Genomic DNA, 25,073 nt, shown 5'->3' on the forward strand with positions numbered 1-25,073 from the left:
TTTTTCTAGTTTCTCTGATGCTTTTACATCTTGGGGCTTTGCTGACCGTGGAGGGACTGCCCCTCCCAAGCTAACTAATTCCTACAGATAGCAATGGGCTGGCCTGAGATCTGCTTTTCATACTCAAACCAATCACCCAGAGTCCACCCCCACACCCTCCTTTGCCAGGACCCCTCACTTTCAGGGCCACTATTCCCTTGCCCTAATCACCCCAGTGCCAGACACCAGACAACCAGGGATGATTCCCAGGATTCCCAATTCCCACTTCCCAGGGCCCATTGAAATTTATTCAAACTAGCCAGTCCTAAACCTGCTTACCCTGCCTCTCCTCTTCCTTCCCATGGAAACCACAAGAAAGGCTCTTGCTCATCTTCCCCCCTCTCCCTTGACCTCCTGATTGACCTTGTATGCCCCCTCCTGTTGGGATCTGTGAATATAATAAACTGTGTTTTCAGTGGCATCTGTTTTCTCATCTATTGGCCTTGCAATACCTGAATAATAATAAAACCTACATTTTAAAACAATAAGCATCACCTGCACTTAGTGCAGCTGGATCGTCCTGTGGTGTTTCTCTAGTTGGATGTTTTTCCCCTTTCTTCAAAATTCCCACCCTTTCTCAGCCCCACACATTTAATGACATCACAGTGTACTCATGGGAGCCAGTAAGCAATGCCTCCCTTATCTTCTCCGTCTTCCTGTCTCTGGACTCATCTTCCACATCTCCTCTCCTGTCATGATGGAGGCAGCATCCTTCTTCCTGCACTGATAAGCTTTTTTCCTCACCTTCGCTTACTCCTTCCTCCTGTAACTTCCTCTTCTTGGAGTCACTTGAGAGTATTCTCATCTGCTAGTCCCTTCTATAGAAACCTTCCTTTGACCCCACACTCCCTCCAGCCACCATCCTATTTCCAACCTTTCATAGCCAAACTTCACAAAAGATTTATCTGCACACTTTCCACTCAAATTCACACTGATATGCTTCCTGATCTGCCAGCTCCATTGACTTTGCTCATCAAGATCACCAAACACATCCATGTTGCCAAATTCAATCACTTTTTTTTTCTTTATCTTGCTTCCGGAAGAGTAGTCAAAAATATTTGTTTTTGAACAAACCTTACTCAATTTATCAGAAGTTCCCATTTTCTTGGAATGCTCTTCTCTCAACTTTTAAGCATGGGTAGGAGACTTGATCTTAATAATCTTGACAGCTGTCACTTACTAAGTGCCTCTCTTGGGCCAGACACTGTACTGAATGCTTTTATGTTTATTGTGTCATACAATAATTGTTACAACACATATTACCAATAAGACTGTAGGTGAGAAAGATTAAGTTGCTTCCCTGAGATTACCCAGCTAGCCTGTGTTAAATCCATACTAAAGTGTATATTTTATTCAGATTTACTCCTGTGATGCATTGCACTCCTTGGGGATAAAAAACATTCCATGCTTAGCAATGAAAGGTAGGTGGTTTTGGGTCCTTTTTTCAGGTAATGAAGCTAAAGTGTGAGGAAATTTGAAAAATTGATTAAACAGAATACAAAGGATTTTTGTGAGAGTGCTGTGTATTGGGAGGGGGTAGAAAATGAGTCAAGGGGGAAGGCCTTTCCAAGAGAGGGTCACCACCAGCCTTACCTATAACTGCTTATCCCAATCTGAGCCTCCACTTCATGAGGCCCCAAATACACGTGGGGGACTTGCAAGTAGCACATCCATTCTCTGGCTGGTGGCCAGTTAGGAACTCTGTTGCATGTGATTTATTCCTAGCAGCCTCCATGAACCCCTCCTTTGACCGGCAGCCACATAGCCTTAAGGCTGAGGCAGGTGAGTTTCACACCATGTCCTGAATACTAACACCTGCTCCTGTTGGGGCAATCTGGCTCAGGTGAATTCCAGGGCCCCAGGCTGTTCCCTGCTTAGTCTGGATGTGGACACGCCAGGTTTGGGGGTGGGAGAAGGAGGTATAGGAGCTGGTTCAGGAGCCTGAAGAAGTATAAACAGCCTTTCTCTCACGATAGGTGGCAAGTAGAAAGGCCTAGATGACTTGCAGAGACTTTGGTCGGTAAAATAATATGCCCCCTTTTTCAAGAGGAGCTCTGTTGCCACTTGGCCAAAATGATTAACACAAATTAGCAGCATGAGTCTGTGGTCAGCAGAATAATGACTTCCCAAGATGTCTGTGTCCTAGTCCCCAGAATCTGTGAATGTTACCTTACATCGCAAAGGGGACTTTGCAGTACCATTAAGTTTAAGACTTTGATATGAGGTTATCTGGGCAGGCCCATGAGCTAAGGGATGCAGGCAGCCCCCCAGAAGCTAGAAAAGGCAAGTCAAGGGATTCTTCCAGAGGGGACTAACCCTCATGACACCTTGACTTTCGCTCAGTGAAATTAACTTCTGATTTCTGGCTTCCAGAGCTGTAAGAGAGTAAGTTGGTACTTTTGGAGCCACTAAATTTGTGGTAATTTTTCAGAGCAATAATAGGAAACTAATATAGAATCTAATTTGGGTCTCCAGGCAACACTGTGTCAGCACCTGCCCCTTTTGGGATGACAGTGAAATCATGTATCTCAGAGATAGGGTGCTGGCTGAAATCAAATTTCATTTGATCCATGGATATTTATTACCTGAGCACCTACTGTGTCCAAGCAGCATTCTAGGCATTAGGAATACAGTGGGGAAGAGAATAGATATATCTGCTCTCCAGGGACTTACCCAACAGTGGGGGAATCAAGCAGTATATTAGTGCACAGCAAAACAAGGTGCTTTCAAATGTTGGTATCTAGGAAGCCCTCTTTGAGGTGGTGGCATTTGAACTGAGGTTTGAAGGATAAAAAAGACATCTGCATGAAGATCTATGGGGGTGCATCATGTGTGCATTTAGGCAGAAGGAACAGCCATAAGGAGAGAAAGCACTTGAACTGTTCAAGAATAGACAGGAAGTATGACTGGAGCCTAGAAAATGACAGAGAGAGAGAAGGGAACAGAAGAGATCTGTGGGGCCAGAAATTTCTAGGCCTGGAAGACATGGTGAGCAGACCAATCTTATTCTAAAAGGGATAAAGATGCCATTACAGAGTTAAAACAAGGTAGTGTTGCAAGCTTTCACGAATATGGCTTTTTAAAAGAATTTCAGCAGCTTTATGGAATAGGGGTGAGGGGTGGGCAAGGAACTACAGAATGGCAATAGAAGCACCATTGGAGAGACTTCCTTGGCTGAGAATGGTGGGTGGAGGTGGAGGGAAGCGGGTGGAGTCACATGGAGATAAGTGGCACGTGTCAGTGGACAGAAGTGGATGGAATCAGTGCAAGTGGGTGGAGTCACATGCGTTGGTAGAGTTACTTTTAGGGTAGTAAACAAAGGGGCTTGAGGATTATCCTAGTGCCTTGCTGCTTAAGATAGTGGGTCACTTACTGAACTATAGTAGACTGGGGACATGTTTGGGGCTGGATCTCTTTCTTACTGTGCCAAAATACAGCCTAAACAAATCAGTCCACTTCATTTGTAAGTTTTAGCCAAACTCTGGGGACTCCAACCTAGTGAAGGTGGTGTGGAGAGGGGTTAAATGTAGTCTCTGGAGTGAGAGTGCCTGGGATCATATCTCAAGGGCTTTCTGGCTATGTGGTCCTGACTGGTTGCTTAACCTCTCTTTGCCTCAGATCTCTCATCTGTAAAATGGGGATAATGAAAGTAATGTGAGAATTACATGACTGTGTGGCATGTTGTAAACACTCATTAAATGTTTCAGTTATGGCTTTGCTTGCAACCCTGAATTCCAGGCCAAACAGCTTTTCTAAGGCAGCACCAACCACGAAAAAGAGGTAATGCAAAGAACAGGGCCAAAGACTTTCAGGAGTTTTTAATTATCCAGCCTCCACCCACTGCAATGATATATCATTTTTTTTAGAGCAGATCCACTTAGAAAATGATGCCAGGACCTGGCAAATGGCTCTTAGCTTTGGAGAAGCTACAGTTCTTCCTTCACTTTTGGTTTCTTCTCTTCTTTTGGAGGTCCCTTTGGCTTAGCCACTTTCTCCTCCTCCTCCTTGGCTGGTTCCTTTTGCCCAGCTGGCTCTTCCAGCTTTGTCACATTCTCTATCCCAGGCAACTTCTGGTCAAGTAACTCTTTCTTGATAATAGGTACTTCCTTTTCCTCAGCTAATGCCTCCTCTTCTGTCACTTTACTTTGTTCAGTAGACAACAGCTAGTCAAGAAAAGAAGGGAGGGAAGAAGTAGGATAAAGAAATAAAGAGGCAAGACATATGTGGTAATTGTGATTATAATTACCAAGTCTTCTTTTCCTGGAAATGCCCAGAGAGAGGCACTTGGAGCATCCTCATAGATGCCAGAGCCCAACTGTGGTTTTGCCCCTCTGGAAAGAAAGCCCTTGTGGAACCTCCTTCCTCCACTCTAAGGCCACATGTGTGGCTGCCCCAGCTCTAACTCCAGGGCTGGGCATGTGACCCAGGCCTATCATGAATCCCTATCCAGGACATTTCCTAGGACTACTAAGAAGTAGGTGCCTGCTTGCTTTTTTTTTTTTTTTTAATTTTTTTTAATGTTTATTTATTTTTGAGGGAAAGAGACAGAGCATGAGTGGGAGAGGGGCAGAGAGAGACACAGAACTGGAAGCAGGCTCTAGGCTCTGAGCTTTCAGCACAGAGCCCGACACGGGGCTTGAACTCATGAGCAGTGAGATCATGACCTGAGCTGAAGTCAAGTGCTTAACTGACTGAGCTACCCAGGCACCCCTTTTCTTTCTTTTTTTTTTTTTTTAATTTTTAATGATTACTTATTTTTGATTGATGGAGAGAGGGAGAGAGAGAGAGAGAGAGAGAGAGAGAGAGAGAGAGAGAGAGAACAAGAACAAGTGGGCAAGGGGCAGAGAGAGACTGAGACCCAGAATCCAAAGCAGGCTCCAGGCTCTGAGCTGTCAGCACAAAGCCTGATGTGGGGCTTGAACTCACAAACCATGAGATCATGACCTGAGCTGAAGTCAGATGCTCAACCAAATGAGCCACCCAGGCACCCCTAGGCACTTGCTTTTTAAGCTGGGAAGATATTAGTTTAGAGCTGTGGGGAAATCTTTGACCCTCCATGGGGAAGTGACTGCTTGGGAATAAGGCCAACAAAGGTAAAACAGAGATGAGGAGACAGAAAATGAGTTTGAGCTTCTGAATCTACCTGATGTTCTAGCAGTTATATGGATTAAGTTCCCATTGTTGCCTAAACGAAAGAATCGTGTTTCTGATATTTGCAAACGAAAGGGTCCTAACTAATAGAGATGGCACCTTCCTGCAGATGGTCTCACTGAGGCAGGAACAGGATTCAGAGAGAATGGGGATTGTCATCTCATCCATTAGGAAAATAATGCCAGAGAGCTGGATCCTGTCAAGACATCTGGTTACTGACTCAGGAACAGAGGCCAGGGAAGCAACCTTAGGAGACCTCAGAGCCTTTGTCTTTCCCTTCATTTCTAAAGTCTGCCATTTCTACTTCCTTGTAATAAGTGCCCTTGAAATAAAGTCATCCAAAATGGGTAGTTGTTCACCGAGTCGTCAATGATCTCCAGAGTACAAGATTATGGGACTCTTGGCACACCCTCTCCTAGTCCTTTGAGTTCTTGATGTTCTATGTGAGACAGAATAATCCAGGTACTGTTGTTTCACCTTACCCCATCCTCATCCTCAATCCTGGTCTTGATTTGAGTTTCCAGGAAGTCAGAAAAGCCCTTCAGGGTATGCTCTCCCTTATACAGTACAGCCTAGGAAGAAAATGGAACAAGGTCAAGACAATATCCTCTTCTTGCAAAATATTCAGGGATTGCTATGTAAGATAAGTCCAGGGTCAAATCCCTAACAACCTGAGTACAGGGAGTAGGTTCTTTAACCTCTCTGAGCCTCCATTACCATGGCTCTAACATAAGAATAATAAAAACTCTTCCACCATAGGGCTATAACGTAGTGCTTCAGAGCACGGACCTCGGAGCATACTGTCAAGATTCAAACCCTGTTTAACGTCTCTATGACTCAGTTTTTCTATCTGTAATGTGAAGATAACAACAGTACCTACCATATATGTTGTTATAAGAATTTATTGAATTACTATATGAAAAGCACTTAAAACAGTACCTGACTCATAGTGAGTACTACATATAGTTGACATTATTATCATAAGAAGAAGAATAAGAATAGTTCTTATTTTACAAAGCATCTGATCCATGATCATTGCTCAGTCAACACTAGTTCCCTTTCCTTTTTTAGTCTTTAAGAAGATTATGAAGCTGTTTACTGCCCACTGGTTGTCTAAACTCCCTTTCAGATAACTAAAGACTTAAGATAGCTCCACCCTCTCAACTCAGCCTCATTTTGTACCACTCCTCCACATGCATCTTCTGTACAGAAGGATGGCATCTCCTTCAGAGTGCTATGGCCACCCTTCTGCCCACATCCTCGTGCATATTATACTTCCTATGTGTAGTTCACATCCCTCTTCTAATCTGATTTAAATCCTCAGCATTCTTCAAAATCTCATGTCTCCATGAAATATTTGCCTTCCAGAATCTGTCCCCTTCAATTCCAATTGCATGTAGAGGTGGGCCTACATCATGACTTCTCTCCCACACTCAGTCATACTCTTCTTGGGAGCAGGAATCTTGGCTTGCTTTGTTTTGATGGACACCCTTCTCCAGGTGCCAAAGCAGAGCAGCATGGAGAGTATGTTCCATGACATTGATGATGCTTGCTGATTATAATACTGAAGTGTAAAAGACATTAACTGCTTTTCTATCATGTGATCTTCCTTCTTCTCATAGCACCCCACCCTCAATATTCACGTAGAAATTCCCCCCACCTTATTCCATATAGTCTGGGTAGAGCTCAGCCCCAGTACCAGAGGAAACTGGGCCTGACTAATCAAGACACTCACATCAGCCTGACTACACTGACTGGGTAAGGGAAGAGCAGCTTACCCAAGCTGGACCCAATTACAGCAAGTCTTGGGACTTGTGGGGAAGCTAATGGAAAACACTCTTCAACCTGAACATGAGAGGATAATAGGGGCTTGAGCTGAGGATGAAGCTGTTTGGGTAGAAGGCAGAGCTGGAGATAGGGAGAAACTGGTTCTCTGATAATGACATAATGGCATTTCCAGGTATGTGGGTCCCAAGAGCTCCTCACTTGTTGAGAGTCGGTGGGGAAGAGCCTGAAGAAGGGGTACCGGTCCAAGTACATCAGCTGAATGTCATTTGCCATAATGTCAATCTTGGCAATGGTGACTGTTGAGTGGTTTTGATACTTTCTGCCCAACTCCTGCAACACTGGGAAGAGTTCCTTACACTTTTCTGACCAGGGTGCATCTGAAAGAGAAGGGCCATTGCTCAAGTTCACCATCACCATATTTTACTAATGGTTCTGTTACTTTGCAAATTGCACTCTTTCTTTTAACACCGTATTACATTATTTTACATTTCAATCACAGCACCTGGTCATTATTAATAAATTAGAAAAAAACTGATATAGTCCCCTTCCACCCAGACACTAACACTTTAAGCATGCTGGAACATTTTCTTCTATTCTTTGTTTCTCCTTTGACATAGCTTTCCACTCCAGTTGAAGAGAAAAAAAAAAAAAAAAAGAAAAATATTTATGCTAGATGATTCCTCATGTTCTACCAGAAATCGTGTGTGTGTGTGTGTGTGTGTGTGTGTGTGTGTGTGAATATGAGAGAGAGAGAGAGTGAGAGCACAAGAGTTTTCCAACAGAAGTTAAGCTCACAGTCCAAGGTCACCCAGGTAATTAAGCAGAAAGTGGGATTTGAAGTCAGGCTTCTTTGACTTATGACTATTATAGTACACTGCCTTTTAGTCCCATGGTAGAGAATGTACCTAAGAGGTTGAACAGGAAGTTGTAACAAGTACAATGACCCCTGGAAAGGGGACTTCCTTAGGGACAGTTCCTTTAAGCTTTGAGTCTGGCCCAAGCACCTAGCCCTCTGGAGAGAATCATGGACCAGCTCTAGCATGGAAAGAAACTGAACCTTCCCTGCTCTTTGTGGTCGCATTAAAGTTTCTGGCTCTGTGGGAGGGGTGGCTTTCAGGGCCTTGACACTCTACATTTGGATGATCATCCCTCCATTTACAAACCAAGTGCCTCCATGACCATCTGCTCTCCCTGCAGCTCCCCTGGAGCCCAATGGGCCCTGGGTTGGAACAGGAGGGGGCATAATGGTCACAGTCCCAGGGGGCCAATCTGAGAGGCCTGCTTCCGAGAAAATGAGGCTGCTCTTGCCTTTTACCAGAGCCAAATGAGCATTCTCATAACTCCAGTGTCAGGTAAGTATAGAAAAGCCGCCCACCCTCTCACGTAAAGGGAACAGATCATGGTTATTCAACCATGCAGACCTTAAACACTTCACCCTGTGGATGAGAGTCCATTTCAGTGAGATTTTTAAAGGTCTGCACATTGCATTCCAGCCCTCAGGAAGTAATGGCATCAGAACTTGATTTGAATTTTTTGCCTTGCAATGAATTTACTGTGTGACCTGGGGTAAGGTAATTAATCTTTCTGAGACTAAATTCCCTGATCTGTATCATGGAGAAATCCACTGGACCTTCCTAAGAGGCTTGTTTTGAGGAGGAAAAAAGAGCAGGTGTGTGAACAGCCAACTCATGTCGGGCTCATTGTAAGTTCTCAGTAAATAGTAAATAAGAGAGATGTCTGAAGTAACTTCATTATCACCCTTCTCTGTATCTCAGAGTAGGAGTGAAGTCCCCAGTTTGGACTCTCACATGCAAATCAGAAAGAGTAGAGAAAGGGCAATAGTCCTTAGGCAAGCACTGGAAATAATTACAACAACAATAATAGCAGCAATAATAGCTGTTATTTATCAAGTGCTTGCAATATGCCACACACTGCTAAGCTCTCTTCCTACAGGATTTGAGTCTCCAGTTTGGCCACACCAACTCAGGTAGGTTAAATACAGGCCATTTGATAAGTTACTTAAAGTCAGAACTGCTCTTCTGTACAGCAGTTACCAGCCAAGGCACTGAGGTCAGGCTGTCTAGGCTCCAATCCCTATTCTCAGTACTTAGTCACTGCCTGACTTTGGAAAAGTTTCTTCACCCACCTGAGACTCTGTTTAGTCATATGCAAAGTGAGAGCAATAGTAGTAGCTACTTTCAAAAGTGTGTCGTGAGGATTAAATGAGATAAAGTATAGAATGGCTCAGCAGAAGGCCTGGTATACCATAGCATTGAATCAGTGTTAGCCATCAGCATATTATTGTTGTAAAAGCCATAGACCTGAATTATATGGACGGTATTCCACATGTTCCAAGAATTAGATTTTCAGGAAGAGTTGCACTGTGGGTGATAGCATCTTAATCCAAACTCTTTGGATGTTAGAAAACCATCCTTCACATAGTGTTTTGATAGATTTTTGAGTTTTGGGGGCCCAAGAATTCAGGAATAACACTTGAAAAAGTAATGTCTGGGCCACTGCTTTCTATGGCCTCTGCAGAGATACTTACAGAACATCACAAATACATCCCTTTCCTTGTCAAAGACCACCACATTGAAGTTCTTCCCAACGAGTTGCTTAACTGGCCCCTGGTCCCAATATTTTGGAATCTCTTCACTGGATTGATGTTTCTAGGAAGCAAATTTGAGAGATCTGACAGTCGCCAGAAAAGGGTTGGCAGTTGGGGCTCCCTGCCCCAATGGGAAACAATGGGAAGTTTTCTCTTGTTCTTAACAAGAGCCTTGGGAAAGAGTTTGAAATGCTCATGTTCAGCCTGAATTGTTCAGGGCCAGTTGAGATCAGAGGGCTAAGGAAGAGGTAGGGCTTCAAGCTGGAATGAATTCTAGCCTTCCAAATATGTAATTTGTGAGGTTCTCAGATGAGAGTTGGGTTCATGTCTTTAACATCTTAACTAGTTTGTCCTGACCTCCCCCCTAAAGTTTATCTGTTCCCAATTACTTCCTGAATCAAAACCAAGATAATTTACATGACCTGTTAAACCTTTATCACCCTTTGGCTCCCATTAGCCTCACCAAGCTCATTACCATTCTTTCTTCCCTTTCTTCAACCATACTGGTCTTCTGTTTAACCAAAGGGCTAGCTTTCTTCCACCTCAGGCCTTTGTTGATTCCATTCCTGCGTCTGGAGGGCCTTCCCCACTCCCCATTCTTGCTCTTCTTTCTTTATCCAGTTAACTCAGATTTACCCTTCAAAATGATCTCTAGGGAGGGCTTCCCTCACTCTCCCCAAACTAGGTCAGATCCTGCTACCGTAAGTTTTCATAACATTTGATATTTTTCCTTGTATCACTTATTCAAGTTTATCATTTATATCTTATTTTTCTCATTATTTTCTTTTCTGGTTATTTGATTCATGTGTCTCTACTACACTAGACAGAATGTCACAAGGTATTTTTCTGTCTTCATCACTGAGTATGCACAGCCTGTTACATTGTAGGACCTGAGTAAATATTCTGTGAGAGAATGCATGAAAGAATGAACCTAGCTCTGCTTCTTTTTGAAGGAAGTGGTATAAATCTCACAACATATATTTTTCTCTACAACCATTGCTTCCTGCAGTCTCTTGAATCCACACCCTTCTCTCCATCTGCACTGCTGCTCCCCAACCCAGGTAGCCTTCATCTCTCACCTAGATCACTGCAATAGCCCCACAGAGTTCTTTCTGCATCTCCTAATCTTCTCCACACCTTTATTCTACCAGTGGGGTTTTATTTTCACCATGCAAATTTTCCTTTCTATTGCTCTCAGGACACCAAGTCCTTAATATGCATAGCTGTCTGGCCTTTACCCAGTTTGCCAGCTCCTACAATACTTCCCTCGTCCCGACCCCAGCCTCTGGAAGGGACTTGAAGATTCTTTCTGAGGAAGCATAAAGAAGGTGGGGGCTGGACATGGGAGGTGGGAAATGGTGAAAAAGATGGAAATTAGAAATGGGCCAGACCAGGCATGTGACATCTCATACATCATGTGAAGCATGCTCATCTCTATTGCAAGAGTTTGGTGGATGTATTGGTCCTTGACAAGGAGACAGACACCTCCTGAGGTTCAACTGGAGGGAAGAGAGAGAGAATGGGTAGTGCTGCAGGTAGGTTTGTAGATATGTTGACAGAAAATGAGGGGCCCTTGCCTTAATGATACATGGTCTCGTGCTCAGCTGAGACTGGAAGAAGGAAGGGGATATGAGGACAAAGAGACTCAGAGATGAAGAAAATGAACACACTAAGAGGAATTTCTATAGATATGTCAAGACATTTCAAAGAGCCCACAGGAGGTTTGTGATTCAGTGAAACCAGCCTGCCTCAGGGTGGTGTTCTGTTTCTCTAGCATTGGCCTGGAAGCAGTAGGGACATGAAGTGGGTTCAACCAGGGTTGTGATTTTGCCTTGTAAATTCTACAGGGTGTAAAGAAGTAGAAGATAGATAAATAAAGGGATAAAGGAATTAAGGGAATCGTCACCAGAGCGATGAACTATGGAATCCAAGTTCATGAAGGCAGTAGAGAGATTGTGACATGGCATCAGGAGACTGGAAGCCATGAGAAGGGTAAGGATTTACAACAATATGGATACTAGAAAAAGGAACTAAAGGGATGGGAAGCTTGAAATTAGGTTTTCAGAGGGGCTGCCATCTCTAAAGTGTGGCCACAAGAGCAGGTGGCTGGAATGGCAAACAGTGACTAGAGAAGAGAGAGACCAGGGTTTTGCATACTGACATTTCTGGAGGTGATGGCAGAGAAGGGATGGAAAGCAAGTCTGCAATGAGCTTAAGTCCTCAGAGAGTGAAAGGGACATGATCAGAGGACAGCAATGGAAGGTAGGAGCAGGTGATCTAAAAGTCCAAATGCGTGGGGTCTGGCATTTTGAAGGTAGGAGGAAATGTCATGGAGGACACCAGCCTCACTACTTGGCCTGTGATGATGATGTGCATAGGAGAAAAAAAAAAAAAAACAGCTTTCACTTGAGAAGGAGTGTCTGTGTGGGAATGGACAGAAGGTAATGGGAACCCTCAGAGGGAAAGGGACCAAATATTCTGGTTTCCCTGGAAAGTTCCAATTTATTCTGTTTCAGAATACTTTTAAAGATTGCATGCCCCCAACCCCCATTATTCTCAAAAGTGTTTCCATTTGGTAAATAAAAAATATGGTCACCTAATGCAGCAGGGTGGCTGAAGGACTTCACAAGTGCTACATAAACAGCAGGAGATGTTGTGTTATGTATGATCCTTCTCCTTCCTTTTATAGCAAAACAGGCTCATTTCTAACCTCCCAGACGAGGTCCCTAAAACCTTTAGTGCTAAATCCTGATGGCTTAATACATCCCCACCCCCCTCCCCCCCAAAATCCATCTATCCTTAAATCTTTCACAGGAGAGTCCAAAAGGAGGAAAAGTGTCTCCTTTCATAGGATGTTGGCCCTGGGAGCTCCTGCATTTCACTTGAGAGTATCTGCAAAGGAAGTGCCTTTCAGAATAAAGAATTAATGGTGGAATCATAGTGTCAGGACAAGTCAAAAGTTGAAAAGATTGGAGGTGGAGAGATAAGGGTATTTCCCCATTTTGAACCATGAGATTGACCTTTATTCTGCCTCCCTGTTCAGATGACCAAAGCCAGCAAAATTATGAAATTTTGAGGTTCAGGGTAAAGTTTGTCCAACAACAAACTTACCTTGGCACTTCTATTCAGAAAGCTGCGGCCAAATTTCTTGAGATTTTCGTAGGTTATCTCCTCAGAAGGCATTTTGTACCTCGCGTCAGAGCTTAAGTTTAGGATTTGGACACATGGGATATTAACCCCTGTAATCCTGAAGTATTTGAATATATGTCCATTTCTGGGTTCATCTGCATCCACAATGATGAAAAGGATCTGCCAAATCAAATAAAACCTGTGTCCCTCTAGGATCGGAGGCCATGAGAAGGTTAAAGATTAAAACTGGCTAAGGAATCCCTTACTGAGGGAAAGAAACTCCAGAGCCATGGGAGATCACTAACGGAATGCAAATAGCAGGGTCTATGGAGTGCCTCTGAAAGATAGAAGAGGGCCCCTTTCCATCAGGCAGGGCAGCCCTGTGCCCCAGGGCACAGGCCGATGTTGTCCGTCTGCCCGGTTTCACCATCCTTATGCAGGGTACCATCCACACAACCACAGGAAGTCAGGAGGTCCTGGACTTTCATCCAGGTCCTTGGGCAAAACCATAACTGACCCTCTCTGTGCTTCTATTTCCTTATCTTGTAGAGATTATAAGAGTACCCACCTTATAGGGTTGTTGAGAGAATTAAACAGGACAATGGCTTAGTTCAATAACTGGGAGGTAGAAAATGCTCATATGTCAGCTTTTTTTGTTCTAAATTATTCTTCTGTCAAGGGAATTCATGACTTCATTTACTCATCATTAAACAAATATTAGTGGAGTGCCTACTAGGCATTTTGCTACCTACTGGGGACATAAGATCTGCCCTCATGGAGTTTATGTTCTAATGGAAAAAATAGACAACAAAGGAGTGAATAAATTAATAAATTCATATAGCAATGAGTGCCAGTTAGACAGTAAAAAGGGCACTGTGATAGAACATGACCATATAGGTGAAGTCAGGTCAGAGCTCAGTGTTAGGTAGGAAGGTCAAGAAGAGTATCTGAGGAGGTGACATCTTAGCAGGGACATGGGTGATGAGTTAACAAGTCAGGACAACACTGAACCAGGCAGTGGAAATTGTTAATGCAAAAGACTGGGGTCAGGGAACATAAAATGTTCTTGAATAGAAAGGAAAGGCCGGTGTGGCTCCAGCATCATGAGGGACAGAGTCACGGGGGACAAGGTTAGAGACATGTCAGAGATGAGATCAGAGCTCTAATAAGGAGGTTGAGTTTTATCTGAGTAAGATAGAGGGCCACTGAAGAATAATAAGCCAGAGAGTGCTACAATAATTTGTGAAAAATGACTCTGGTTGCAGAGAAGCAGTAAGATTGGAAGTGGGGAGGCCACTTAGAGGCCACAGCAAACACTGATACCCGCAGGTCATTCATCTATCAAAATATTAAGGGCCCTGTTATGTGCCTGACACTCTTCCGGGTGCTGGGGAGACTGTGAAAACAGAGCAACGTATTAGAACCATCCTTTGTATACTTTCAACAAATATTGGCTAGATGTGAACAGGATAAGATATGGGGGTATGACCTGTCTGAATAGTATTCATCCATTGTCTTTGGCTCTAAAATGGATCACAGTCAATAAATGGCATTCAGGAACCTAGATAGTTGGGGTAAAGGGCATTTAGAACCTTATCTCAGGGGCACCTGGGTGACTCAGTCAACTGGTTAAGCATCTAACTCTTGATTTCGGCTCAGGTTATGAACTCACAGTGAGATGGAACCCCAGGTGGGTCTCTGAGCTGACAGCATAGAGCCTGCTTGGGATTTTCTCTCTCCCTCTCTCTCTCTGCCCCTCCCCTGCTCATGCACTCTACCTGTCTGTCTTTCTCAAAAATAAATAAACATTAAAAAAAAAAGAACCTTGTCTAACAATATATGCCAAAATAAACTCCACCCAGATTAAAGAGCTAAATTTAAAAAAATAATCTGGAAGAAATATGGCTAAGTACTGACTATCATAACATAAGAGAAATAGAGGGAAGCAATCAGATTGTGATCAACTGAATTACATCAAAAATCTATATTTTAAAATTGAATAAAGCAGGAAAAATATTAACCAGAGATATTTCTGTAATTGGAACAAACTTCCTGGAGAATATGGTGGGATGTAGCACAAACATTAAATATGTTCATGCCCTAGTGGCTTTACTTGTATTTATTTTGGGGTTTAAGCTTTTTAATTGTTTCACTTGAATTTTAGACTAATTTTCTTGAAAAGGAAAAAAAAGCCTGCCATTACCATACTTCTTATAAAAAAATAAAGAGAAAAAAAGAAACTAATTGCCTCCATAGTCCAGGTGGTGGTAACTACATAAATACAGGTATAGGTCTTAAGAAAAACAGATTTGTTTCTAATGATGTGATAGCAATGATGATAGCAGTGTTCACTGTACATTGCTCATTGCTCTACATACGATGCTTCTAATTCTTACACACAGTTCTCCATTTTACATGAGGTGATTGAAACTGAGAGGCTTAGAAACTCAGTGACAAAAATCCCTTGTAAGAGGAAGAAAAGTTGTGTAAAGTTTAAGCCTTTCTGCTTCACACCTTCAGGCTGTTCCTATTCCCTGACCTCAGGCAGGGGTGGTCTCTCCTCCTCCTCACCTGCAGGCCAAAAACCACCCACAGTGCAACCACTCACCCTTGCTGGAGCATAGTCCATCAAAAAGCAACCAAACCTCACATACCAAGAAGAAGCATAGGTATAGCAAGAAAGGAAGAGACACTGGACAGGAAGAAGGGAGGAGGCTGGTTTAAAATTAAGTAGTAAATAATATGTAGTATCAATATGTAAATAAGGAGGCTGGTATGGAAATGAATATGCAAGTTCTCCCTGGCTTAATTTATAATCAGCCTGGCAGGCAAATAGCATTAGGGTCTACAGGTTCTGGATCCCCATTCAACAAGGGCAATACCACTTTCCACAAACCTTGTTTGTAAATTCCTTCGATGCCAACTTGTAATGCTGCATTATCATACCAAATGACTCGGATCTTTTAGAGGCGAAGAGCAGCATGTGATTCAGGATGTGCAATTCATAAATCAGATCCTTACTCTGAAATTACCAGGGAAATAGGTCATCCAGGCACACAGCTGCCCCAGCTGCCCTTCTCCCAGGGACCTTTTGGCTCACTGACCTCGGTGTTGTATTCAATAACAAAATCTGTAAGGTGCTGCTTTATGACTTGATTGAGGACCTGTTTGTTGGTACTGTCATTAATAAGCTCCTCCCGGTTCACAATTTTTCCCTTGGACAAAAGGAGAAAAACATTAGAGGGCAGTAGCTTCCGTAATATAGACACTTAATAAATATAAATAGCAAAATTTTCCCCTTGGACAAAAGGAGAATACCATCATGACAAGTGTAATCCATAATCTTTACTTCATAAATAGGAATGGCCAGCCTGTGGGTGAAACATGGGTCTGTGGCAGCCGTGAAAATCTCCAATCTACAAAGCAGGGGTGTAACCAGCTGCTGTGCTTTGAAATCCATCCACGTAGTTGTACTGATGCTGAGCAGTATCTTACACACTGCTCCTAACTGATGCACTGTTTCAGGGATACTAAGGCAAGCTCATTTCTGGGAGATGCAGGACTTCTCTGGTAGGCAACTTTGGCCAACTTTCTTAGAACTCCACTGCAATCAAGGACCTTCTTTCCTTCCAAAGGGTCAGACCTACATCCTGGCCTGATGAGTTCTCCCTGCCCCTCCCCCCACATCAGCTCCCTTTGTTCCCCTTCATAGGCATTTTCCCCAATCTTTTGCATATCTAATCCTGTTTGATGACTGCTTCTCAGAAGGACTGCAATTAACATAGAGAAGGAAATAATTCCCTGTAGCCCTGGATCAAAGTCCGCAGGGGAAGGAGAACAAAGAGGTGGCTCTCTTCGTTGGTTTCTCTCTACTCCATCTCCTTCTCTTTGCGTCCACCAATCCTACGCTCTAGTCCAAATCCCTTCCCTGGACTCCTGCAAAAGCCTTCTAATGGTCTTCCAATTTCTCCCCTTCTTTCCCTCCTACCCATTCCCTACCTTCAGCCAGAGTGATGCGGTTAAAAAGCACTTATGTCATTCTCTTGCTCAAATACTGCACAGCCCCTGTTGTCCTTTGGACAGAACCAAAACCCTTTTCTGGTCGTAGTAATAGTCTGATAATACTAATCAGACTTATCAAGAGCTCATATTGTACCGGTCACACAGTTCTAAATATGCCATATGCAAGAACTCTTTTAATCCTCATAACATCTCACTGAGCTGTGAATCATTATTTCTTCCATTGTACAGTTGAGAAAATCAAGGTACAGAAAAATGAAGTGACTTGCCCAGGGTTGCTAAGCTAGTGAGAGGTAGAGCCAAGATTCCACCCCAGGCTGTCTGACTCTAGAACTCATGCTCTTAACCATAAAAATAGACCAACTTTGTCCTAACTGAATTTTTCAAATTTGCTCTTTGGCTTTTGATATTGTGATGAGGTTTGTTCTGTGGAACTGTCGATAATTTTTTTATGTGGTCCAAATTTATCAGTATTTCTTTTCATAGATTTTGGGGTTTCTGTCAATGCTTCATAAAAGGGCTTTCCCACTACAAGTTTAGAAGCAAAATCCTCCATGACATCTTCTAGTGTTTCCATGGTTTCATCGTTATATTTTTAAATCAATAAGAAATCAATCTGGAATTTAATTTGGTGGAAGGAGAATATATAGATTTAGCTTTATTTTTTTTTCTAAATGGCTACCCAATTCTCTCAACACTAATCATTGAATAACATATTTTCCCTAATGATCTAAAATATCTCCTTTATTATATACTAGATTTCCATATGTATTTGGATCTATTTTTAGACTCTATGTTGTCCCATTCAGATACATAAATCAGGTTATTTTATTCTCCGACTTAACACTTTTTAATGACTTCCAAGAGCCCAAGTAAAAATGTAGTGGCTCACAGTCTTAAGCAGATCTGGGTATCACTTCACCCATCTCCTATGTGGCCTTGGGCAAGTAAACTAACCACTCTGAGCCATATCTATAAATAACATGATTACTGTAAGGATTTGGCTTTGTGTGGGGAGGGAGTAAGGCATGTTTCAGGAACCAGACTACAGTGTTTAGAGTAACACTGTTCAATAGAACTTTCTGTGATGATGGAAATGCTCTGTATATCTATGCTGTCCAATACAGTAGCCACTATCCACATGTAGCTAGTTTGATTGGGGAACTAGAATGTTAATTTAACTAATTTTAATGTAAACAGTCATATGTGACAAGTATCTGCCATATTGGGCAGCTCAGATCTAGATCCCAGAGAGGAAGAAGGGGAAGATGTGTAATAGGGGCTAGGCTGTGAAAGGCCATGTAGGTCTTATTGGAGACTTGAGTCTTTATCCCAAGAATAATAGGAAGCCATTAAAAGGCTTTCCAGTGGGAAGGAGGCAGGTGGCCATCAGTTGGAGTTTTGGAAAGATTGTTCTTTACAGTACAAGAGAGACTGTGGTAGACCAGTTGGGTAGATGTTGTATTAGGGTATAGGAGATCATGGTCACTTGATTTAGGATGGTAGTAATATAGCTAAATAGATAGATTCAAGGGATATTTTAGACTTAAAATAAATAGGATTGGAGTGATGGACTGGTTGTGAAGGGTGGAGGAGAGGGAGGTTTTAGAATAATGCCTGGGTATTCTGACTTTCCTCACATGGGAGAAATGGTGACACCATTCATTGAGAGGGGAGAAAACACTGTAAGAGGATTTGGAGGGGAGATTGTGTTAGGCTTGGTCATATTGAGACAGTTGGTGATGGATATGAAAGTCTGGAGATAGAGAAGTCTGGGTGGAGATGGAGATTTGTAAGTCATGATTATATGAACAATATTTGCTGTTGGAGGTTGGGTGGGAGAGGATGGACCAGAAGAAAACACAAGGTAGAGGACCGAGCCTTAATGAATGGCATTTACTGATCAAGAAGAGGAGGAGGAGCTTAAAATAGAAAATGTCTAGAAAGGCCAGAGAAACTCCAGGAGACTGTGTGATCTCACAGCAGCTGCCTAGTCCAATGCCACTTAGTTCACAAGTGGCAGAACTAGAATTTGTGCCCAAAGCCTATAGATACATGCATTGTACACTATTTTGAACTGGAGACACTTCACTAGCAATAGAATCAAAATCTTACCTTTTTGAACACCAGAAGACTGTCAAGGGTGACGTGGAAACGCCCAATGGCATTGCTAATTGATATCACTCCAAACGTTAGCTCTGGGAAGTCTTTGATCACATCATAGAACAACTCTGCTACTTCTTCCTCTAAATCCTGTTTGGGGAAGGATGTTGGGTAAGGCTTTGGTAGAAAGCAAAATACCTGGCTTATTTAAGGTCAAGGTAGAAACGGTGACCAATTTGTCTCCTAACCTTTCCAAGTTCTGGGGTTTTCCTGGGTCCCCTAAATCCCTTTTCATGGATGTTTCATACTCAGAATACTTATATGGCTATGACTAAGCCCAAAATAGACAACTCCACAGAGATTAATGAAGAGAATTGATAAACTTGATTTTTTCCAATTATTTATAATAAGGTTGTTCTAAACACACAGGTTTAGACTTAAACATTTATTCCTTAATCGCTTTCAGAAGAGGCAACTGATCTGGCCACATGGATCACCAAATATGAGAAACTTGGGGCTGAAAAGTGAAATGAGACAGAAAGAGGCACATACTCTTCCTGTGTAAAAATATAATGCCAAAGTTCTGACTTCTACTGGGGGAAGGAAAGAATCGTCAGAGTTACAGGACATGAATAGAGACATATGAGAAACTCATTCTGCACAAGGAAAAACAATTCGCAAATTATTTATTATTCAGTGATGTTCTAAATGGGCCTCCAAAAGATCAGTTATACTATCAAAACCAATTTAATAAATGTCAGTCTCCTCTCCTCTCTCTGCATTCCTGTCCACCTTTCTGGTTAGCATCTCTTACCACTTCACCTTCCATTCTTTTCTTCTTCATTTTAACCCTGGAAAAACAGCTTGTTGGAAAAGGAAGAATGGGCATGGAATTAACCCAAGTGGAAGACCTCTCCTCACCCCCCCTTCCCAGACACAGGATCCTTACCAGTTGAAAAGTCACCTCCCACCTCTTGACCCCAGTACCTGGAAGAAGCCAATGATGACCAAGGGCCTGGATTTCACAAAATCTAACACCTGCTGGGTGTTATTGAACAAAAATGCTTTTTGGCTAATTTGTCTTCTCAACCAAACGACCAAGGCAGTAGATTCAACCACTCCTGGAAACAGAGACAGTTAAGTGGATCTCATAGCAGTTTCCTCTTAAACTGGAGCAAGACTTGTTTTTTCCAAGTTTAATGAGCAGAAGCATCTCAGTCTTGGACTCCCACACATTAAAGGCCAAGGTCAGTCCTTCTACTCCTTCCCACCCCAGTACCAAGGCATGAACATTAACAGCAGCAGCTAAACTTCATTGAGCACTTACCAAGGACAAGGCACTCTGCAATTTGCGTATATTATACCCCCAAAACAACACTACCATATGGGATAGATACTCTTACCCTCCCCATTTTGCAAAAGAGAAAACTGAGGTTTGACTTTCCAATGGCCATTCTACTAGTGCACCTGGGAATCAAACCCAAGAGGAAGCGTGCCTTCTCTTCTTTTCTTACCTACCTTCCAAAGTGACAGGAAGATAGATTTATTTAAAAAAAAATAAATGAATGAAATGTAAATAAAAATACCAGCTAGCTTTGTGACTTTGGGAAAATTCCATTATTGCCTTTGCCTCCAACTTCTCATTGAGACCTTCTCATGAAGTTCATAGGTCATGACTTCCATTTCTCAGCTATCATATGGGAGGTGCTAAGCACAGCAAAATCTTAGCTTCTAAAATTGGGACACATACACCATGTCTGGAGAGACTTAATAGTGTGCCAAAATGTACATGAAGCTATAGACATATGTTTGCTAGAATCATCAATTCCACATGATGGTAGATAACATAAAATACTATTTTCTATCAAAGATTACTATAGAATAAAATGAAGCATTTAAATTGAGTTTATGAGATAAAGCAGTGTTTGTTTTAAGTAGCTTTGGACTACATCTATAGGCCCATATTCCTTCACTCAGCATTCATTCCTTCACTCATTCGTTCATTTGACAGATATGTGCTGAGTACCTATTATGTTATTGAGTGCCGTGCTTGGTCCTGGGGATATAATGGTGAGCAGAAACAAACACAATCACACTGTTTTGCAGCTCTCGTTCTGTTGACTAGGACAATTGTCAAATAATTACACAAAAAAGCATATAATCACACTCAAAGTAGGTATTCAAAAGCAAAGTTCTATGAGCCTGTAGCAAAGATACATGACCTAGACTGTGTATTCAAGTAGGGTTTCCTGGAGGAAATCACTTATGAGCTGAAAACTGAAGGATGCAAATGAGTCAATAAGAAGGCAGCAATAAGAAGGAAACTGGACAAGGAAGGAGAGGGAAAGGCTTCCAGGCAGAGCAAGCAGTCTGTGCAGGACAAATTGCTGCATGCAGCTTGATGAATGCATGTCAGGTGGTAAATCGACTGGAAAGGACTCTATTTTCAGCATCTTTGCTTACATATAAATATATATGTTTATATAAATGTAAACAATATAAGTTTAAAAAACTTACAGTGGAGTATATTTGCATACAGAAAGGTGTACAAATTATAATGTATAGTCTTATGAATTTTTTGCAGAATGAACACACCTGTGTACTACCCAGATCAAGAGATAGATCATTGCCAGGCTCTCACAAGTCCCCACTGGGCCCCCTCCTAGCCCCTGACACACCCCTACCTAAGGGTAACCACCATTCTAACTTCCAACAGCATGCATTAGTCTGCCTGCTCTTGAACTTCATATAAATGGAATCACAGTGTGTGTTTTGGGGTCTGGCTTTGTTACATTTGTGAGATTCATGGGCTGTTGCACGGGCTGTGTAGCATTGTGTTTTGTGAATATTCTATAATTTATCCATCCTCTGTTGGTAAGCATTTGGGTTGTTTCCAAATTTGGGGCTGTTAATTAATTTTCACGCATGTCTCTGGGGGCACGTTGTTTGCACTTCTGTTGGGTACATGCCCAGGAGTAGAATTTCTGGTCATAGGGGATGCTGCGTTCAGCTTTAGTAGATACCAATTAGGCCATTTTAAAAGCCACAATGAGTCAGGCCTATAGAAGTTCATAGAAGGACGATGTGCTGGCCTCAAGGGCCAGAGAGAGATGGGGGAGGCTTCATGCCAGCCTCAGACCACGGCACTCCACCCCATGGCAGTCCCCCTCTCCTCCTGGATTCAGCCCCAAGGCTGAGTTTCTATTTTCACATTCATGTAGACTATTCTATGTTCTAAGCCATCTTTCAGAAAGAAGCAGGCACAAATTATGGAAATAGTTTCTCTTACAGGCATTTGTCTGAAAAAAAAAAATGTTGTAAGTGCTCTGAAAGGAACTGGTTTCAAAGTCCCGAAAATACCAAAAAAGGTGAACAAAAAGCCCTCCGAGTCCATTTGAATTTCAGGTCATCAGAACCATAGTGCCGATCTCATGTGCCACTGTCTCCTGCTGTCCGTACGGCAGCCATGCCCTCTTCCCCCGGCACACTGGGCCTTGGCACCCACCAGTCCCTACACCTGTGCTGCCTTTTCCTCATCAATCAGGGCATCTCCTCTGGCTTATTAGTCCTAGATTTGGACTTTTCTTACCACCACCCTCCTCCCCATCATATCATTTTCTATTTTATGATCTATTACATTTTCTGAAACTTTCTACCTTTTTCTGAAACTACAATTTTTGTCTAGCTTGCTCGCTAGCTCCTGTAACCATCTGGCTCATACTAGGTGCTCAAGAAATAATTACAGAATGGATGAATGAGGTGAATGAATTATAAGATAAGCTGGCTTAAAGGAATTTGATCTCAGATCATCTTCTCTGGAATGTCTGAGTTCTCTTTGCCCCTCTGGATCCCATGGGACTGAGGTAGCTCTTAACTTGATAAATAGTTTGTTCCTGAGTGTCTGCAGATCAGTCACTGCCCCTCTGGCCATGTGTCTCCCCTGACTCTTGACTCTGAGCCAGAGGACATGGTAACAACTGAGGTGTGAATGTTATGTTAATGATTGACTGGGGCTGTCATTCCACTGCATATTTCGAAGCACAAGCTATGAATGCATCATTAACTGAGGCCCTGAAGCCAACCTGAGTTTCCCTCCCTCTAGTGAGGAGGCCATGGCCAAGTCTCCCACCATTAATCCTTAGGAGACTAGAAGAGAACCAGAACTATAGCTTTGACCCAATAAGGACTAACCCCCACATGGGGAAGTTTTCATAAAAGTTGGGGCAGGAGACTAGCAGAGCTCTGTTGCCCGTCTTAGCTCGGGGAAGCCCTGTCAAGTTGGCAGAACTGACAGTATTCATCCTATTTAGGAAATGAGGAATTGGAAGGCTGGCTCAAATTCTCATAACTAGTGTTTGTCCTAAGTCTAGGCCCTGGTTCCCTCCCAGTATCCCACTGCCTCTTTCCCTGGTTGGGGGTAATACTGAAGAAGAAGAGGGATGGGCAAACCTAGTAGAAATATGGGCTGGCTCCTTGTCCCAAGTCTGCCTACAGTGGGGCAATTGCAATTCTATCCCATTCAAACTCAAAAACTATTCATGAAGAACCTAAGTGTCCCTGGGCACTGCACAAGGGTCAGGAAACTAATGGTTTGATAATAATAAGGACCACATCTGCCATTTACTTTAGAGTGCATCACAATGCACAGCAGGGGTTGGTCAACCGCAGCCCATGGGCCAAATCTGACCTGCCAGTTGCCTTTATAAATAAAGTTTTATTGGAACACAGCCACACCCATTTATTATTGTGGAACTGCTTTTCCACTGCATCAGCAGAGTTAAGTAGTTGTGAAAGAGATTGTCTGGCCCCTCACAGAAAACATTTGTTTTCTGCAGTGCTTAATTAGCTGGGGATTGTTGAGAAAGTTGTTGTTCCACTTCTCTAAGCCTCGGATTCCCCAGCCCCTACACTGGGCTGTGACATATGAAAAGGGGGCCAGAACAGTGGTGGAACACAGTAAATGGTTCAGATATGTGTCAGGGCTTATGCCTTATAAACTTGTTTCATCTAACCAGCAACCCCTGGATGTAGATACTTGCACCATCCCCATTTTACAGATGAGGAAATTAAAATTTGACAAGAGGAAGTGATTGTTCTTCAGGCATGTAGTAAGGATTTAAAGCCAGCTGGTGTGTGCCAGTTCTGGCAGCCTCTTCAGAGGACCTGGGAAAGGAAGTGAGATCAGCTCCTGACCCTGTGCTCTCACCAGACAACTAAGTACAAATACAGTTCTGTGAAGTAAGGGCCTTGAAGGAGGAAGCACAGGTGCTGTGGGAGCCCAGAGGAGGGCAGGCACCCTGACCTGGGCAGTCAAAGGAGACTTCCTAGGGGAGGTGGTGATGCAGCTTCCTGTATGGCAGAGGAGGTCCCAGGCACTGGCTTCTAGCAAAAGGGGCTCTGACAGTCTGGAAGTTGCCACATTGTCACCTTTATTGCCTCAAAAAGAAGTCAGACCTCACCTGGCCTTTAGGAGGTGAGGGCACCCCAGAACCTAAGCCACTCCATAAGCAGATATAGACTTCAACAAAATAACCAGTGTCTCTCATTTCTTCACCACCTTCCCCAAAGCCAACACATCACAAAAGATTCCTGTCTTGGGATCATTGAGTCACCATTGTTGACAGTTGTCACTCAGTATATCCCTAGGAAGCAGCAGTCACCGTGTTTCTTCTCTCACTGCTCCTGTCTACTCTCTCCATCTTTTCTCTGCCCTCCCCCTGCCTCTTCATTATCCCATAGGCCAGCTATGAGCCACTACACTGCTGGGTCTTGTTGGGTCTTATTTCTAATCTGCCCTGAGGTAGGTGCTTTTGCTGCACCTTCCCCTGAAAGTCTAGTCTGTGTCTCATTCCTCCTTGTGTCCACTCTGAGAACCGGAAGGTATCCTGCAGCTCCTGGAGGTGATCGCACTCTATGGGCCCTTTTGGTTTTTGTCAACAAAACTGAAACAGGCTTATTGCAGACCTGCTAAATGTCAGACCCTCAAAAGACTATCTCAGTTTCCTGACTCAGTCATTCATACATATAAGGGGAGCATTCTCCCAACATAGTACAGGCTGTCTTGGGCACATTGGCATTCGTCAGTTTCATTCCATCCATCCATCCATCAATTTTGCACACATTTATGCATTTATATATTTAGCATTAAAAAAATTAGGACCTACCATGTACCACACTGAGACACATAAATCTTCAGGCATCCTTAACACCAATATAGGTCTTAACACATGGTAGT

At 42.9% G+C, this 25,073-nt stretch overlaps 2 protein-coding genes across 4 annotated transcripts in view; one reads left to right on the top strand and one right to left on the bottom strand.

The window, feature by feature from the left end:
* ACSM5 (acyl-CoA synthetase medium chain family member 5) overlaps positions 1-25,073 on the top strand; it is a 110,445-nt gene that overhangs the window by 35,735 nt on the left and 49,637 nt on the right. The window lies entirely within an intron of this gene.
* The window catches only part of PDILT (protein disulfide isomerase like, testis expressed), a 42,598-nt gene continuing 21,367 nt past the window's right edge, over positions 3,843-25,073 (bottom strand). Inside the window, exons 4-12 of the mRNA XM_015067192.3 lie at positions 19,826-19,959; positions 18,851-18,988; positions 15,820-15,930; positions 15,612-15,737; positions 12,698-12,895; positions 9,527-9,647; positions 7,177-7,355; positions 5,673-5,762; positions 3,843-4,202 (exon numbers count right to left, since the gene is read on the bottom strand). Of these exons, the coding sequence (XP_014922678.3) occupies positions 3,966-4,202; positions 5,673-5,762; positions 7,177-7,355; positions 9,527-9,647; positions 12,698-12,895; positions 15,612-15,737; positions 15,820-15,930; positions 18,851-18,988; positions 19,826-19,959 (1,334 nt within the window). The 3' untranslated portion in view covers positions 3,843-3,965. The remainder of the gene's footprint in view (positions 4,203-5,672; positions 5,763-7,176; positions 7,356-9,526; positions 9,648-12,697; positions 12,896-15,611; positions 15,738-15,819; positions 15,931-18,850; positions 18,989-19,825; positions 19,960-25,073) is intronic.

Source organism: Acinonyx jubatus, chromosome E3, assembly GCF_027475565.1.
Source record: "Acinonyx jubatus isolate Ajub_Pintada_27869175 chromosome E3, VMU_Ajub_asm_v1.0, whole genome shotgun sequence".
NCBI lineage: Eukaryota > Metazoa > Chordata > Mammalia > Carnivora > Felidae > Acinonyx > Acinonyx jubatus.